This window comes from Paralichthys olivaceus, chromosome 12 (assembly GCF_024713975.1).
Source record: "Paralichthys olivaceus isolate ysfri-2021 chromosome 12, ASM2471397v2, whole genome shotgun sequence".
Classification (NCBI taxonomy): domain Eukaryota; kingdom Metazoa; phylum Chordata; class Actinopteri; order Pleuronectiformes; family Paralichthyidae; genus Paralichthys; species Paralichthys olivaceus.
In genome coordinates, this window is record NC_091104.1 from 20,301,557 (window position 1) to 20,318,080 (window position 16,524).

The 16,524-nt window shown below is 41.2% G+C and overlaps 2 protein-coding genes across 2 annotated transcripts; both read right to left on the minus strand.

Moving 5' to 3' along the window:
• Positions 1-4,933: 4,933 nt before the first annotated feature.
• On the minus strand, positions 4,934-8,193 carry kcnf1b (potassium voltage-gated channel, subfamily F, member 1b). Its single transcript, XM_020084846.2, has one exon. The coding sequence runs from the start codon at positions 7,837-7,839 to the stop codon at positions 6,520-6,522; it is 1,320 nt and encodes a 439-aa protein (XP_019940405.2). The 5' UTR covers positions 7,840-8,193; the 3' UTR covers positions 4,934-6,519.
• Positions 8,194-8,644: 451 nt separating this feature from the next.
• atp6v1c2 (ATPase H+ transporting V1 subunit C2) lies at positions 8,645-15,843 on the minus strand. Its single transcript, XM_020084851.2, has 13 exons — positions 15,646-15,843; positions 14,804-14,871; positions 13,930-14,015; positions 13,632-13,694; positions 13,303-13,397; positions 12,889-12,980; positions 12,715-12,810; positions 12,566-12,634; positions 10,619-10,711; positions 10,439-10,526; positions 10,256-10,353; positions 10,035-10,164; positions 8,645-9,249 (listed from the first exon to the last, which is right to left on the minus strand). The coding sequence occupies exons 1-13, from the start codon at positions 15,772-15,774 to the stop codon at positions 9,160-9,162; spliced, it is 1,197 nt and encodes a 398-aa protein (XP_019940410.2). The 5' UTR covers positions 15,775-15,843; the 3' UTR covers positions 8,645-9,159.
• Positions 15,844-16,524: the final 681 nt, after the last annotated feature.

The following is a 16,524-nucleotide window of genomic DNA, read 5'->3' on the forward strand; positions in this document are numbered from 1 at the left end:
TGCATCCAATCAATGGACTATAAGGTCTGATCATATTGCAGCCACTGAGCTCTTATAGTCCGACTCTGTCTCACCTCCTTATACAGTTTGTACCATAAATTAGAACATACACATTGGTCAGTGCCCAACACGCCAAAGAAAACTCAGAACAACCCCCCCCCCCCCCCCTGCCAGTTTAGTGGCCTTTACAGGGGGAACATGCATTATTGACCAAGGAGTGCTTTACAAAACCTAAAAGTGAGACACAAAGAGTCTCCAGCGTTGCCATTTGAAAACACATTCTCTGAAAGAGGCGCGCTGCACTAAAAACCAGACGGGGTAACCAGCTGTGATCGTGTGGGGGCCCAGGAGGAGCACAAAGCAATCATGGAGCGGGCTGAGTGCTCGCCCTGCATCGGAGCGGCAGAATGAAAAAATACAAATGTCTGAAAGGACACCATCCTGCTGCTTTTACAGATTAATTGTCAAGATCAATAATTTAGCTGTCAGAGGGGCTGTCATATCTAAAATGAAGATACAAAAGCGTTTCTCCCTCTGCTCATCAAGATTTCCGTCTCACACTTTTTCAGATAAACTGGAGACTAAGTCTGAAGTGAAGTTGTTCGAGTGTTTTTCAGACACTGATGAGGCTGTGTCGGGTCATACTGAACAAGACGGCGCCAAGATGTCTCCAGCATCAGTCTAATGCAGAAAAAAAGAGAGTTTTTTGGTTTTTTCAATCGCAAAAGTCCAAATGGAAATCACAAAAATAACACACTCAGACTGTGTTTGTCAGACAGGAGCGGGCAGAAATACATTAACAGGCGCTGTCACTGCTCAAATCTTCCTTTGGAGAATCTCTCTCTTTTGCCTTGAAGCACATATCACATGAAAACACCAGATACATAACTTCACTTCACTTTGACAAACACAACTACACAAGTACAAGTACACCCCACAGGAAAAATAAATGTGAATTACAAAAAAGTCTTGACTGTGAACGAAATTGCAATCCAGTTTAAAGATAACATCCATTTCAGTTCAATTCTTTCAACTCAAGAAATTGTCAGAAAACAGGATGTGTTGGTGGGGAGTGTGTCCAAGGAGTGGAAGACTGACCCCTGTACTGTGATTAATATTTTACTCTTGGTGGCTCTAGAAAGTGGTTATGGTAATAATTTAATCTTTCAAAACAACAATGAAGAAATTTGTATTATCCAATTCAAATGAATGAGACAGCTTGTTTTTTTCAAGGAGGGCTTGAGAAAGTTCTGCACACATCCTAATACACCTCTTTATGCAAATCAATTACTCACTCATTAGTATGCATTGAAAAAGTAATGACATTACTCTATAGTCTAGCAGCAAAAGTAATATGTTTCATTACCTGTTGCTTTCATTATTCAGCAATCAGCTCCATGAAAGGTGCCTCTAAAACAATTGGCCTCCTTTGTATTTGACACATGTACCTCTAATGTAAACCCACACACTATTACTTACTGAAAAGGTAATCACATTACTGTAATGCTTTAATAAGTAATGAGTAAAAATGATTTTACATCACAAAACACAGAACTGTAACACTAACAGATCTGCTCTCTCACTTTCATCCTCTATCTGCATATTCAGTCTTTACACACAGCTTGTGCCTGAATGAAGCTGAGAGAAATGTCACTTTAACAGACTGATAAAACCTGTAAATGTATGTAGAAGTCCTAAAGAGGTTAATAAAATATAAAATATTCATCTTTACATGTAAATCAGGAGATAAATCACTCACCACTGTCCACAGTACCAGAGTCTGTGGGCGGAGTGTAAGCATTGCACTGAATCAGAAAATTACACATAAAAGAAATAGGTGTTGCTCTTCAGTCAGAAATCTATCCTCAGTGCACTGCTGATATATGTGGATGGAGTCTTATTACATAGGGATTTGATCAGATATCAGGTAACTCAACTCAGTAACACCTTAAAACATCAGTCATGGCTCTGACGTCTGACTTGCTTCGGATTACAAGAAAATACTGTGTTGCTCTATGAAATCTATTACAGTGAACTACAGCATGCATTCAATGTGGGAGTCCAGACTAACAGCAAAAAGGCTTCGTTGAGGCAGAATAATGAGAGAGACTGTTATTTAAAGACTGGAGCCATGACAACAGAGGACCACTGCTGGTGAGGGACATTAGCTGCATTCATTTGACACAGAATAAAAAGCTGAGCGGGCTATGTTGCTATAATGATACGTAATTCATGACTCTGATAGAGGAGAGATGATCTGACTGCACTTTGACTTACCGATGTTTTACTCTGAGCTATTTGCTGTGAACTCCAGACTGTCACCATTGTCTATTTTGAGAGACGGTTTAGTCTGGTAATGCAAACTGCACATACCTATTGTTTAAATCACATATACCACAGGGCTTAGAGTTTTATCTGTCCCGAGATGGAAACCTGTGCAGAAATATTGTACATTCACATACCGGTGACACGGTCTGACATCTGGGATGTAACTCTGCTGCCAGGAAATGCTTTTGTGCTTTAACTTCGCAAATCAAGAACCTGACAAGAAATTTTTAAGGAGACATGATTTTACTTTATGGAAAAGTTCTGCAAAGTTAAAAAGTCTGTTGTAAAAGGAGTTCCTTTTTTCCACAGATAACTCTGCCCCTGAAGCCCCTGAAACACCTCATCAGTAGTCCAGGGGCATTGTTATGTCATGTGACATCATGTGACACCTTTTGCATAATTCCCACCCAACAGCTACAGGTGGTCTGGCATGATCCCCCCCCTTTTGAACCCATATCTACTCTCCTCCCCGTTCTTCTATATTATTTGGCCACCCTGATTATTGTTATTATAATTATTATTGTTTGTGCTGCTCATTCATTACAAAAAAAGAATTGAATTCCATGTGAGTGATCTTTGTTTATATAAACTATGCGATTTGCAATTTGTCATTCCAGATATACTTTTTTTGTAAGGTATTTGTCTTTGTCATTGTTGTTTTTGTTGTTTTAGGTTCATCATTGCCGTCTTTGAATGTACATGTTTCTGTGCTTCTTTGTGACATTTCTCTGTCTATTAAAAAATAAAATAAAATCCAGTAAAGTTTTATCTCAGCAAAGTTTTATTTCTTTTCTTTACATTATTTATCACAATCATTTTTTTTCTCATTTGTTCTGTGGTGTGTTTACTAAAATAATTACTATTATAATCCAGCTAAAATAAGCCATTACACAAATGAATACCTCATCATCCAAGAGTACAGAGATCAGTCACTTAATCAGTTAGTCACTTAGCAACCACTCTGATTATCCATTACAGTGTTTATGTGATGTTTGAAACAAATACACCACATATTTGATGGTTTCAGCCTCTCAGATGTGACCATTTTAAGCTTTAAATCGTCTTAACACAATCTTAAATTTAATACCTTTTGGTTTGGGACTGTTCAATAGATTGTTAGGTTCGAAATGTCATTGTGTGTTTGCTGCAGAGTTGCTGCATCAGTACTAACGATACATCTCAAAATACCTGAAACAACTAAAGAAAAACAGGCTGAGTGTGTGTGTGTGTGTGTTTGCGTGCGTGTGTGTGTCTGTGTGTTTGCGTGCGCATGTGTGTGTGAAACTTACGTACCTAGACCCAAACCAACCTATTCACACGCCTACGCTACAATATCACTATTACCTGTGGGAACTAATTAAAAATGACTAATCACTAGTTTTAAATCTTCCTTCAATCAAAAGCTATTTACTGTCAAATCCTCTTCTGGGCGCTGATGTGCACTCTGGGACTAAAAGGATTGTGGGAGACGTCTTGTGTGAAGCATCAAAGCACACGTGGGGGAAGCAAGGTATTGACAAAGAGTCTCTTAATGTCTTTGATGCATCGGTTTACAGGTTGTCATTGATCAAACATTAGCAGGAGAGTCACAGAGAGAAGTGAATGGTCCTTTAGAGCGTTCACCTGTTCATACAGTAGCCGCACATTCTGAGCCCAGGTCAGTTGGTCGGTTTGGCTTTAATGTTCAGTACAACCTGTGGTCAGCAACATTTTATTTCAACCTGTGTTAGCCACAGGAGTGAGATTGAGTCATCTGTAATGATTGCTGATGCATAACATATGAAGTGCTATATTTGGTTGAAGTCAGTGTCAGATAATGTCACTCAATCCCCTCCTCATCCTCACACAGATCCGTCTCTCTTCCCTTTTTCTTTTCAGGGTGCTAACACAGTTTTCACATTTGAACATTTATATGTGAAGTTTTGCATCACGACACACCCTTAAAAAAAAAAATGACAGCACCAACGCTTTACATGTCGCTGCGTCTGATTGCTGCTCTCTCAGCTGACAGATCATCATCTGAGACTAGGGGGGCCAAGGAGGGGGAGAAGAGGCGAGGGAGTGAGAATTGAGAGGAGTAGGAACAGCGGGTGGGATGGAGGTGGGGGAGCCAGTGTTTTCTGAGTGTTCAGCGTGTGTGGGTGTGCACATAGCCTCACTTTGAAGTGTTTTCCCAAAGGGGCACAGCTCCACTTCTCACAGACCACCGACTCGGATCGTGTCACACACATGATTCACAGGCCCGGAGAAAACTAAAACTCATACGGCAACATGCAGGTATATACATGAAAATGTGTACAAACACACATACACACACCTCGACCAATTCATAATTCCAATTATATGGTTGAGTACCAACGATGCTGCATGTTTAGAAATAATTATTACAAAACCATTTTCTTTATCTTTGAATATAAATTTTCATTTTCTTGCAAGCACTGAACTGTGCAGCACTGTGGAAATTTGATTGAGGTGACAAAATATATAAAAGAGAATATTAAACAAATGTGTCACTGACATGCCCAGACAAAGACATGACGTAGAACTATAGGACAAGATGGAAAACATACATAAGAGATATTCTCTATGTTGTCCAAGGTTCCAAAATGTTAGGCCAACAATATTTTATTCATTACAGTATATTCATTATGTTTGGAGTCAATTTGACCCCAGACAGTTGTATCTGTCTGTCTGACAAACGTTTGTAAAACTCCAGGCGAACCCAGATGGATTATTTATCTTAGCTTCCCAACCACAAATATAGAGCATAATGGAAATCCATTGTATTTATCTGGCGGAGAACCCTAACTAAGCTAATGCATGTCATCAGTCTATAATCAAGGTAATTCTCAGAAAAATAAGGAAAAGTACACTAAGTGGCTATTTAATTTAACAATATCTACATTTGAACTGTTAAACTCAACCTCAGCTCTAACAATAATCTATCCTGAAGTTTCAAAGCAATTTTTAATGAACAAACAATTTAATGAATTTGAATGAACAATTGAAGCTGTGTCACAAAAAGTGAGGTAAATATCCTCTCTCCATAAGGACTGTAACTCAAGCTGGTCCTCACAAAATCAGTATTAGAACACACACACGCACACACACACGGTTCTGAGTCATACATCTAATAGAATTTCTTACAATTTACACACCCCTCAAAGAAATCATTTGGAATCACTGGAGGAGTGGGAGATGCAGTGTCTTCACTGGGTTAGATGTCTCCAGGGTCATAAAAGTGAGAAAGGTTTCCTCTTGAAAAAAGCTGAGAAAAATATAATGAAAGCACATGTGTTGTCATGGTCTTTGTTTATTTTCAAGCTTGATTTTTTTTTTTGTGGCATGCACATTCTCTGTCTGCCCCAATACGACTCATCAAAGTGCAACATTCCCCTCAAATCAATTCTGGAGTAATCTGATTAAAGACATTTATCTCTTTTATTTACATGCCTTTTTTTCTGGGGGCTGCATCATATGGCTCAGTTTTAGTTGTTCATATAAACAGTGAAATAGGTTTCTTTTGCTGAAATCACCTTTTTCCACATCTCTCTAATGTAAGTGATGAGGGAAAAAATCCACGGCTTTGAACTAATATGAGTCCTGTGTGATCCGAGTCAGAAAGTTATCTTTCAAATTCTGTTTCTCTTTTTACCCCTAACCCTCTATTATGCGGCTCAACAAGAAAAGGCTTCTGTAAACACAAATTAAACATTTTACTCAACATACTGTAGCTTTGGAAAAGCTCTAAAAGTTTATGCATCCATCATTTACCTATAAATACTTGAAATCAATGTTTCTTTACTTTACTCTCGTATGTAAGGACTTTATATGCACATTTCTTTTTTCATGCACAAGTTTTACTCCCATAATAACAGCAGTCTTCACAATGACAAGACATGTTAACTGGAACAGAGGCAGAAGCAGAACATCTCATATTTCCAGATGAAAGCGGAAGCAGAGTAAATACAACAATACAGCTATTTTATCAAGGCTCTATGTACACTGTGTTCGCAGGTCCCAAAGTCTGCATTCCAATTTTTACAGGTGAACTTTATCTTTAGAAGTTTCAAATTTGGTTAATTTGACAATGATTCTCCCTGTTTACTTTGGATATTAACTTGCTCTTACAAATATAAATTCCAGAATGTCTCAGCTTGTTCAAACTGTTGGTGCACACACAGTCTCCTCTTAATCCCTACTTTTCCTGCGCGCCTCCCTGCCAGACTTCAGCTCCATCAGCTCCACCTCATGTTTTGCTGCGGTCTCCAGCACCTTCTGCTTATTATAGAAAACCACAAAGTTATTAATGATGGGGTGGATGGGCAGAGCGATGGCTATCACCCCGCACAGAAAGCTCACGGCTGCGTTGCACTTGCCGAGCGTGGTCTTGGGGTAGATGTCTCCATAGCCCACGGTGGTCATGGTGATGATGGCCCACCAAAAGGACTGAGGGATGCTCTTGAAAAGAGTCTCCGGGTGGCTTTGCTCCATGGTGTAGGCCAGCGCAGAGAACACGAAGATCCCCACGCTCATGTACATGAGGAGCAGCCCCAGCTCTTTGAGGCTCCGCTTCAGCGCGTAGGTCAGAGTCTGCAGTCCGGAGGAGTGGCGCGCCAGCTTGAAAATGCGCGCGATACGCATGATGCGGAGCGCCTGCACAGCCTGCTGCACGTTCCCAAGCTCCATCATGGATGTGGTGCCGAGGTAGGTGAGGGACAGGACCACGTAAAAGGGTATGATGGCCATGAAGTCGATGACGTTCATGAAGGAGAGTGCGAAGTGCAGCTTGTTCGGAGAGGAGGCGAGACGCAGCAGGTACTCCGCCGTGAACCACAGCATGCACACGGTCTCTATCCCCTCAAATGTCGGATGCTCCACGAGTTTTCCCTCGGAGTCCATCACCTGCAGCTCCGGGATGGTTCCCATGCACATCACCACCGCCGACACCAGGATGGAGAGGAAGGATGAGATGGCGATGACGCGCGCCGCCAGCGAGGAACCCGGCTTCTCCATCAGCCGCCACAGGAACCTCTGGCACCGCTGGGCGCGCGTAATGCACTGGTCCACCTCCATATCCTCTAATATTACCTTCACCTTGTTTGAAATCTCCGTCAGCTCATCCTCCTTCTCACTCAGGTAACTTTTACAACACTCATCTAAAACGCTTTGGTCTATCTTCCAGAACTCCATCTCCTTGATGAAGCAGATGGGGCAGATGCCGTTTTTGATGTGGATTTCATCGAAGTAGTAAACGTCGATGATGCACTTGAATGCATCGGGGTCTCGGTCAAAGTAGAACTCCTTTCTACTCGGATCGAAGTCATCACACAGCGAGGAGATAACTTCGTGATTTTGAGTTGAACAGTTCACCAACTCCGCCAGTCTGCTCTCCGGGTAGCGGTTCAAAACATCCCCGAAAAGCACAACCCGGACTCCGCCGATGTTTACAGCAATCTCCCCCTCTGCGCAGAAACCCCTCCTGTAGTTGGGCTTCGGGATTGTCCACATTTTATTTTGTTTTTTTTCCTGCAACAATATCAGTCATTTAATTTTTTTAAAACTAAGCGTTGGCTCTTAACCAGAATGAATGTCCATTATTTCGGTGCGTAAAATGTTTCCTCTCCAGATTGTGCCATGCGCTGAATACCACATACAATTTGAGCGGCCAGCTTTTCTTATCACTTCCCACCCCTCTCTCTCTCTCTCTCTCTCTCTCTCTCTCCCTCTCTCTCTCTCTCTCTCTCGCCCTCTCTCTCTCAAACAGGCTTCTTCTTCGAACCTGACTGGAGCATATTTCCCACAGTACAACTCACTGCCCACACTTCAGATTGAGTTTTAGAGTTTTCAGCTATTTTGACATGTCACAGTAGGGAAGCATGTGTGTAAATGATCAAATGGATGATGATTGGTGGCTCCAGTGGTATACAGATGGATGGATGAATGGATTCCACTTAGCTGCTTCAGCTATTTTACACGCTGGCTCACTGTCACTCAGCCGTGTCTCACTGGGACACTTGAACTGAAGAGGAGACATTGTTTTATCATCTGTGCATTTTCATTTTAACTTGCCTATAGTATCACAGTCTAAGTAGCCTTGAGCAGCTACGCTCCAGCAGAGATGAGGGGCAGGCTAGTAAAGGTCCAGTAAATTCACTGCAATTTGGTGCAGATCCAAATAAAATCCAGATGTATTGGATTCAAGTGGGGTTTCCTAAGGGGACTGTTCAGCCTTAGCTGCAGTGCGCTCTCCTCTTATTTACAGTAACTTATTTAAGTCCTCTTCCTCATCTTCTTTTAATGATGTGCAACAGTGCATGCAGAAATCCACTTTATTACTGTGATGGTTCAAAAAGTTCTTGTGCGCTTACAGTACATGTTTGTCAAGGTAAACACTGACTGACATTTTTGTTCTATATATCCATGAGCAGGACATCACACAGTTTGTAGACTGTGTGTAGACAACACTGTAGCGAGGAGAAGCCAAATCCATCCACTGTTAACCTGACTGGATTATTTACATCTCTGTCTGAAGCAGCCACTTCCTTCTGCCTCAGAAATATTGAAAAAACATTCTTGGATGCATTCTTCACCCGATTAGTTTTATTTTAGTGTTGAGGGCATCCACACTCCTGGCTCTGAGAGTAAATGATTGGTACAAGTGTGTGAGCCACAGGGTCTCCCATTACTCATCATGGGTCCTCTCTTTGCTGTTAGCCAGCTGATATCCAGCACGTCGGTGTTGATGTCGAACTACGGAGCTCCTCCTTCCATGAGCGACGTGGCCCCTCATGTGCCTGGTCACTGTGTGGGACCTCTCTTTGCCAACTGCTAGCTGATCTCCAGCACGCTGGTGTTAATGTCGAAGCAGATGTAGGAGAAGTAGTCCTGCTGACAGAGTCCTGGGATGTCACAGTTCACCTGTTCGTCAGAGTTAGACACAGAAAACACATGAAAGAAAACCCTGCAGCGTTACACTTATCTAGTACAAATTAAAACCCCATTATGGTCCTGTGCTGGAGTGTCTGTGCACCATGCAAATTCTGTTCATTTCACAAGCTGTTCTGTCTTGTATGTTGTGCACCGCAGCTCCAGTGTCCTTATTTGCCTGCAGTGAATGTGTGTGTAGTGCAGCAGCCCACACAAATTCACTTTCCTCCCTGCAGTCTGGCAAGACCGTGGATACATTTGCATGAGACAGATGTCATTTCATGTAGGCCGGACAGCAGATGGCTGACAGTGCTCCTCTCCATTCCGACATTATCACGAAATCCGAATGAGCACTCAACTTGCCTGACTGTCAGTGCTTTTATGACAATGGAAAAACATTGCAACTTAATTATCCACGACAATCAGTTTCTGAAAAAATTTGATTTCAAATCAAACCTTGACATGTGTTTGACTCTGTATGAAATCTAAGCAGTTAATCTTTGAATGTGACAACTGGTCAGAAATTCCCTTAAGGCACATCTGAGATATCATGTTCAACAAACTGAAAAACGTGGTCATCTTGATCAGAGGAGCTGACAGTAAAAAACCATGAACTCCAGAGTGCATATGACCTGAATTGGGGTGACAGGGTCACTTTTCAGTATTACAGTGACAGACAGCGCTGGACTGGTTCAGAGAAAAGTCTCTGACTGTCAATAAGTGGCTCAGTCAAAGCCCCAGAGTGTGAATAAGTGAAGGTTAATGCGGCCTCTTACGTCTGTCTTGCTGGCAGTGGCGGTGGGATCCAGGTGCATGAAGAGTGAGGCGAGTTCTTCTCTGAGTTTCTTTGAGTGCTTGCTGTCGGTCTGCAGCAGAAGAGCCTGATAGTTTACAGGTAGTCCATACCTGGGAGTGGGATATCGTCATGAGTCTACACACACATGCTCCACATGTCAATTGTTCATTATAGTTGAGAGTACATGATATCAGCACTGACCTGAGGACTGATTCCACAAACACCCTCAACGCTTTCAAGTGGATCCAGGCTATAAACACCTCGCTGAAATTAACCTTCAGCCAGCGCACAAAGATTCCCTGTGGAGGAGCAGAGCAGAAATATCTACAAAACACAAACACTAGAATCCAACTCTACAGAAAGAATCCATGATGTTTGACTCACGTATTGTTCCTTCTTGTGAACGCTCAGCTGCTTCCTCTCCTGCTGCTTCTCCTCCTCCTGATCAAAGCTGTACTCACGCACAGTAAACCTGTGGATCAGAGGCTACGCTGTGGTAACTGACACAGACAACACGTCTTTGACCTGATGATGGAATGTTTACTGGATATCCTTCCTGCTTACTTGCTCTCCCGGGCTCTGACTTTAAATTCACTCACGGACCTTTTGAAAAGTGTGACTGAGAAAAGTCCCCCCTCTCCGTCCTCGTGCAGCTTCCTGATAGTCACCCAAAACCATGACAGAGAAAGAGAACGAAGAATTAGCTGTGTGATACTGATGCACTGCAATAATTATACTCTATATCAAGCATTGTGAAGATAATATTGTTTTCTATGATGTATAATAAGGGGAATAAACATCAATTTGTATTAATGATGCATGTTTTTGTTGTTTTTAGCTGTAAACCAGCTAACTGACATTTATTGTTTGTTCCGCTTTGGATGAATTGGAATAATTTGGGTGATCTGTTAATGAGGAAATCTTTCCTCTGGTCCTGAGAGTTTGTTGATCTAAAACATCCTTGAGGTGAGTTAAGAGAGGATGAATCACATGTTCTACTGTATTGCCCTTATTAAGAAGAGTTAAGAAGAATCTATATTACATGAAATGTCATGTTCAATATTCAAAATCCTGAAATGTTCTGATGTGCAGATGATGATAAAGTTGAATTATTGTTTCATTTAAATGTTAATAAGTTTGGAACCTTTTTTTCTAAACCTTGTTAGGTTTTGTTTTTGGTGCTGCTACTCTGCTTTCTTTCTTTCCTATTTTGTTCTTTTTATAAATAATGGACGTCTTGTAGGCTCGTTTTAGGCTGGGCACATAATGGCACGATAAGAAAATTTAATTTCTACGATAAGAAAAACAAAAACAATTTTCATCTTTATCGTTAAAAATCGTAAATGGATAATTATTTCACTTTTTGTCTGAAAGGTGAATGGATTGTTTTCACTGTGAAATGAATTTTTCAAACTCTGAATTTTAAACTCAGTGAGGAGAGGAGTCTTGCTTTTCCAAGTTGGCTCAGCAGAGGGCAGCAGAGATCTACCAATATTAAACCCATAACAGTGTTTCTTTAGTTTTCAAGAGTAGGTGTGATGATTCTTTTCTTCTTGTGAGATGGAGACGGACTGAAAATCGACCAACTGTCCATCACAACTTGGCTTCATCATCAGTGACAGGCTGAAGTGAGCAATGATGGCTTCTCACATCACAGTCTCCTGTGGAGACTGCAAAACATTTATTTTCTTGTATTTCACCCATCAATCCATTCATCAGTTCATTCATCCATCAGCTGTAGTGTTTATCCTTTGAGGGTTGTAGGGAGGCTGAAGACAATCCCAGCTGAAATTGGCAGAGATATTTTTTGTTGTTGTGCCTGGAACAACTCTGCAGTAACACTATAATATGTTATTGTCTTGTTTCTTTCCCAAGTGGAAACCAGCTGCGACGACACCCATTGGTTTGTGAGTTGCCGATTTGAAGCCTCAGGTTTGGCATTTCGATCAGAGCTCAAGAAAACCGCATGTCCACTAACACCTACACTCATTGGACGGTACTGTGAATCTGTCAATCACATAGTATCCATGCCCCAATGGAAATCATGATCTCATTTGTTTTACTCTAAATGGGATAATAATTTACTAAATGGACAAAATGCTGTATTGAAGAAGACTTGAAACATACAACAGACTTCTTTTTGCAACCAATGGAGTCGCCCTCTGCTGGTCATTCGAAACAATATAGGTTTCAGGCACTTCCGTATTGGCTTCACTTTGCCGACCCGAGTCTACGTCGTAATAGTGGCATTGCGATCTTGTTCATTTACTGAAACAGGTTTTTTATGGAAGACATTTTCACCTGTCGCATTAAGAGAAGCCCCTGGTGTAAGTAATAAGACTCGCCACGCAGAACTCTCACTTTCTGCAGGTAATAGAACACCGGTGGTTACTGAGCCTGACCCTGTGGATGTTGAGAGCAGTTACTCAGAGCTTAGCCAGTGCACCTGCACCTGGATCAAGTGGAGTGGTTTTCTCTTTTAAAGGCCAACAGTGTATACAGATGACTCACCTGCTCGACCGGGGAACCACAAACTGTGACAAAGACTCGTAGGTCCTCTCCCACTGCAGGTAGCTCCCTCTGGGACCAAAACACATTCAAACACATCAGGAATATCACAATATACATTTACACACTTACACTTCTGTTATATCACTGACCTGGGCACCACTACCAGTAGAGTGGTGAGGTATTCTGAGACCACCAGGTCTTCTCTCCTCACGATGTCATTCAGACTGCGAGTTTGCAAATTCCCCCTGGAAAGACAGACTTTAACATTTAGATAATATACACAGTCACGTGTTTCTACTTAATCGTAAATGGATGTTACTCACTCCAGTTTGTGCTTAAGGCTTTGCAAGCTCGTGTTCACACTGTTGTACGCCGCAGCTCGACATTTCAATTCCGTCTCCACCTGAGAAACTTCCTGGCACACATGGTGAGGAAGGTGTGAGCAGAAGTGAACAGTCCTATCTCTTTGCTTAGCCCACTTTTGAGAGGCACAATCACATTCGAAGACTATATATAAATTCCAGAAGAAACTTAATTGTTTCACTAAGTAATTTGCTCCATGACTGAAGCTCAAGACAATGTGATTTCTATTTCACTGACTTTCAATGTTTCTTTTCTGTCTTGCAACTTTGTGAAAGTGCAGTTATTCATTGCTGGAGATCTCCTGCAGCTGGTTCTGACTGTAATAAATATATTTATACAACACTTATTAAATCCTCATTTTCAGCAGTCTGTACCTTGTTGATGATATCTGCCAGGCTGGAGAGAGGCAGAGCTGTGGGATACTTGGCTTTGTCCCACTGAAACTTTGTCACATAGCTCATCAGGTCCACTGAGAAACACACACACCACACACCACACACACACACACACACACACGCACGCACACACAGAGTCATAGGTCGTGACCTGATTCCAAAACAAACATTTGCACAGTTGTAAAAAACATCACACCACCACACAGTGAAATGTGTTATTCAGGAAACAAAAGTGCTTTAAAAACATACACTTTGCACAAGAAGGGTCACACATCATTGCACTGCAGCTCAAAGAGCAGATTAAATACCTCTCACAGACTTGAGGTAAGCTTTCAGGGGCGACAGGACGGCTCTCTGAGGCTCCCCGTGGTCTGATGGAGGAATGTGACCGGAGACAGCGGTTAGCCTGGTTTATGTTCTCCTGCTGCCTCAGTGAGTTTGCATATGGAGCATGATTTAAGCAGCTCGTAGTGTCATTTGCAATATACATGAAACCCTGGGGTTTCTATGCACTTACTTGATGAGTTTGTAAACAATGTAATCAGCACCATCAGTGTGTGTGTGTGCGTGTGTGTGTGTGAGAGAGAGAGAGAGAGAGAGACTCACCTCCATTGGCTAAGGCGTTTTCCAGCACTTTGTCAGTAGAGTGCTCCATCACCTCCCTCATACACTGACATGTTTTTTTGATCACACTGAGCCGACAAAGGGAAGAATATACCATATCATATGATATTATATAATATACAATTTTAACAAGAATAGCTCAGGACCAATAATCTTTTTACACACACAGATATCCATGAATCCAAAGATACATTAATCATTTCCTGGGAATGTCGGCAAATCCCCGTATCTGGCAATGTTAAAAAAAGGATTCTTGGATCTGTCCTCTGATCCAGATCTGCACAATAATTTAGTAGGGTTTTCCCTGACCCATATCTCAGCCTACTAACAAGTTTAATGGAAATCTGCCTGTTTTTTTCCGAGTAATCTTCGTTAAAAACAAACTAATGGACAGGGTGAAAACATTACCTCCTTGGTGGAAGTATAATTTACAGCCTTAATCCCAGGAAATCTCATTTTCCCAAATTTGTCTTCTCAACACTCATAAACCTATTGAAATAAAAAAGTGGAACAGGGCTTTAATTTAAGTGAATAAAGACATACAACTGAGGACAGAGACAGAAAACAAATCAAACTTATTTCAAGATATTTTGACTAAACCATTAAATAAATCGGTCCGGTTTGATCTCGTCCGCTCACCAACAATGAATTTAAAATCAGGAGGGAAAACTAACCGTCAGCTGCCCCTGACCATCAATTAATCATGGCACAGACCGCACACAAGCTTAGAGTTACTGGTCTTAATTAAGGACAAACCTGCACATTAAGCTGCAAACGAGCAATGATCACTGGGATAAAACAGGATCCATGCTTGGGCAACATGTACAGTTTGGTTCAATCTTTTGCAGGTTTTTACCTTTCAGTCAGTGTGTCAAGTTTGGAAAGATCCTCTGACATAGTGAGCAGACTGTCCAGTATTCCCACCTGCGGTCACAGCATAGACAGCACAGTTAATGGTGGTAGTGTTACTGGGGCTGACGCATCATCCTTTCAACATCATCCAGAGCTCAAATCACAATACAGAAGCGACGTGAGCTTACTGGCTCCTAAGATGCAGCCTGGAGGTGTCCACATATGACATGAATAATATTAATAATAATCACCTTTTATACACAAGGTACTTTACAAGTTAAAATTACAAATTGAAGGCCAGCAATAGGAAACAGTCAAAAAACAATTTGAAGATCGCACAGGAATACAGAACAGAAATAAAACATGTTACAGATTAGAACAGAGTAAAACAAAATGAATTAAAACACTGCAAAATGATTTAAATAGTTGGTAAGATAAGTACACACAAAAATGTGTCTTTAATAGAGAATTAAAAGAGGATAAGTTTGCCTCACAGATCTACTCTGGGAGATTGTTTCAAAGAGTGGGAGCCCTGACAGAAACAAAACTACACTTCTAATGTGACCCCTGTCAGCTGAGGTGAACAGTGATCACGCTAAGTGAATGGGTCAGATGGAATTTTTGCCTCAAACTGTAGAGAGCAACCTGAGCCTTCATCCCTTCACCTGAGAAGGACACCAAACACCGTCATCCTCCTCAGCAGCGCTATACTGTACTGGAATAAACACATAACTAATACACACATTCTTCTCCTCTTTAGTTCCAACAACTTTCATGTCTGTTTATTTGTTCTGTATATTTTATAATATATAATGACTCCGTCAGGCAGATGACAGGCAGCCTCACCTTGAGATCTGGGATGGAGAACTTGAAGCAGGAGACCCGGCTGGTTTTGGCAATGGTACGCTTCAGTTGCTCTACACTGGTTAAACTGGTCTTATCCAGTGGGACAGAAATCAACCACAAGTCTGTCATGACTCCCCCGTTATTTCACATAGAGACCCTCAGTCAGAATCCTCCCCACCTGAACAGGATTTGGCACCAAACAGCCTGGGACCCAGAGCGAAAAAAAAAAAAACCACAGTAACATTAAAATCAGACAGTCTCTCATGCTAAGATTACATGCAAGTGTATATTTTCATATTTTATCACTTCTTTCACTAGATGACTGAATTATATAATGTCCTATTATCGTATTCATATTTTCTTTGGTTATGGCTACACACAGTTAAACAAAAGTTTTAAAAAAGGAAGCTAAATAAGGTGATAAAGCTTCTTACCGTCAGGTCATCCTCATGACTGTCCTGCGTCAGTCCCTCTGTTAGAATGTGAGCAGCAGCTCCACCTGAGACTGACTGACTCAGACGGTCCCTGACACGTCAAGTTATCAACACTAATTTCACCTGCTACTGTTTCATTTTCACTTTTTAAAACATGTGCATTAAAAGTCTACATGTGATCAATTTAAAATATCTTTTATACTGCCACACTTTGCAGAGTCAGGAAACAACACGTGATGATGTCAACTCCTTCTGGGTTGTTTCTATGCATTTATTAGTATTTATTTTGTAGTTGTATAGAGGTGTGGTCTTGATTTTTTTCCATCCCATTTAAGTGGTATTTTGTTTGAAACTCAAACAGCAACAGAAATACTTGTAGCTAGTTATAAATTACTAATTTATTATCATATTCAAAAGAGTATAAGAGCTTAATTTCAAAATTAAT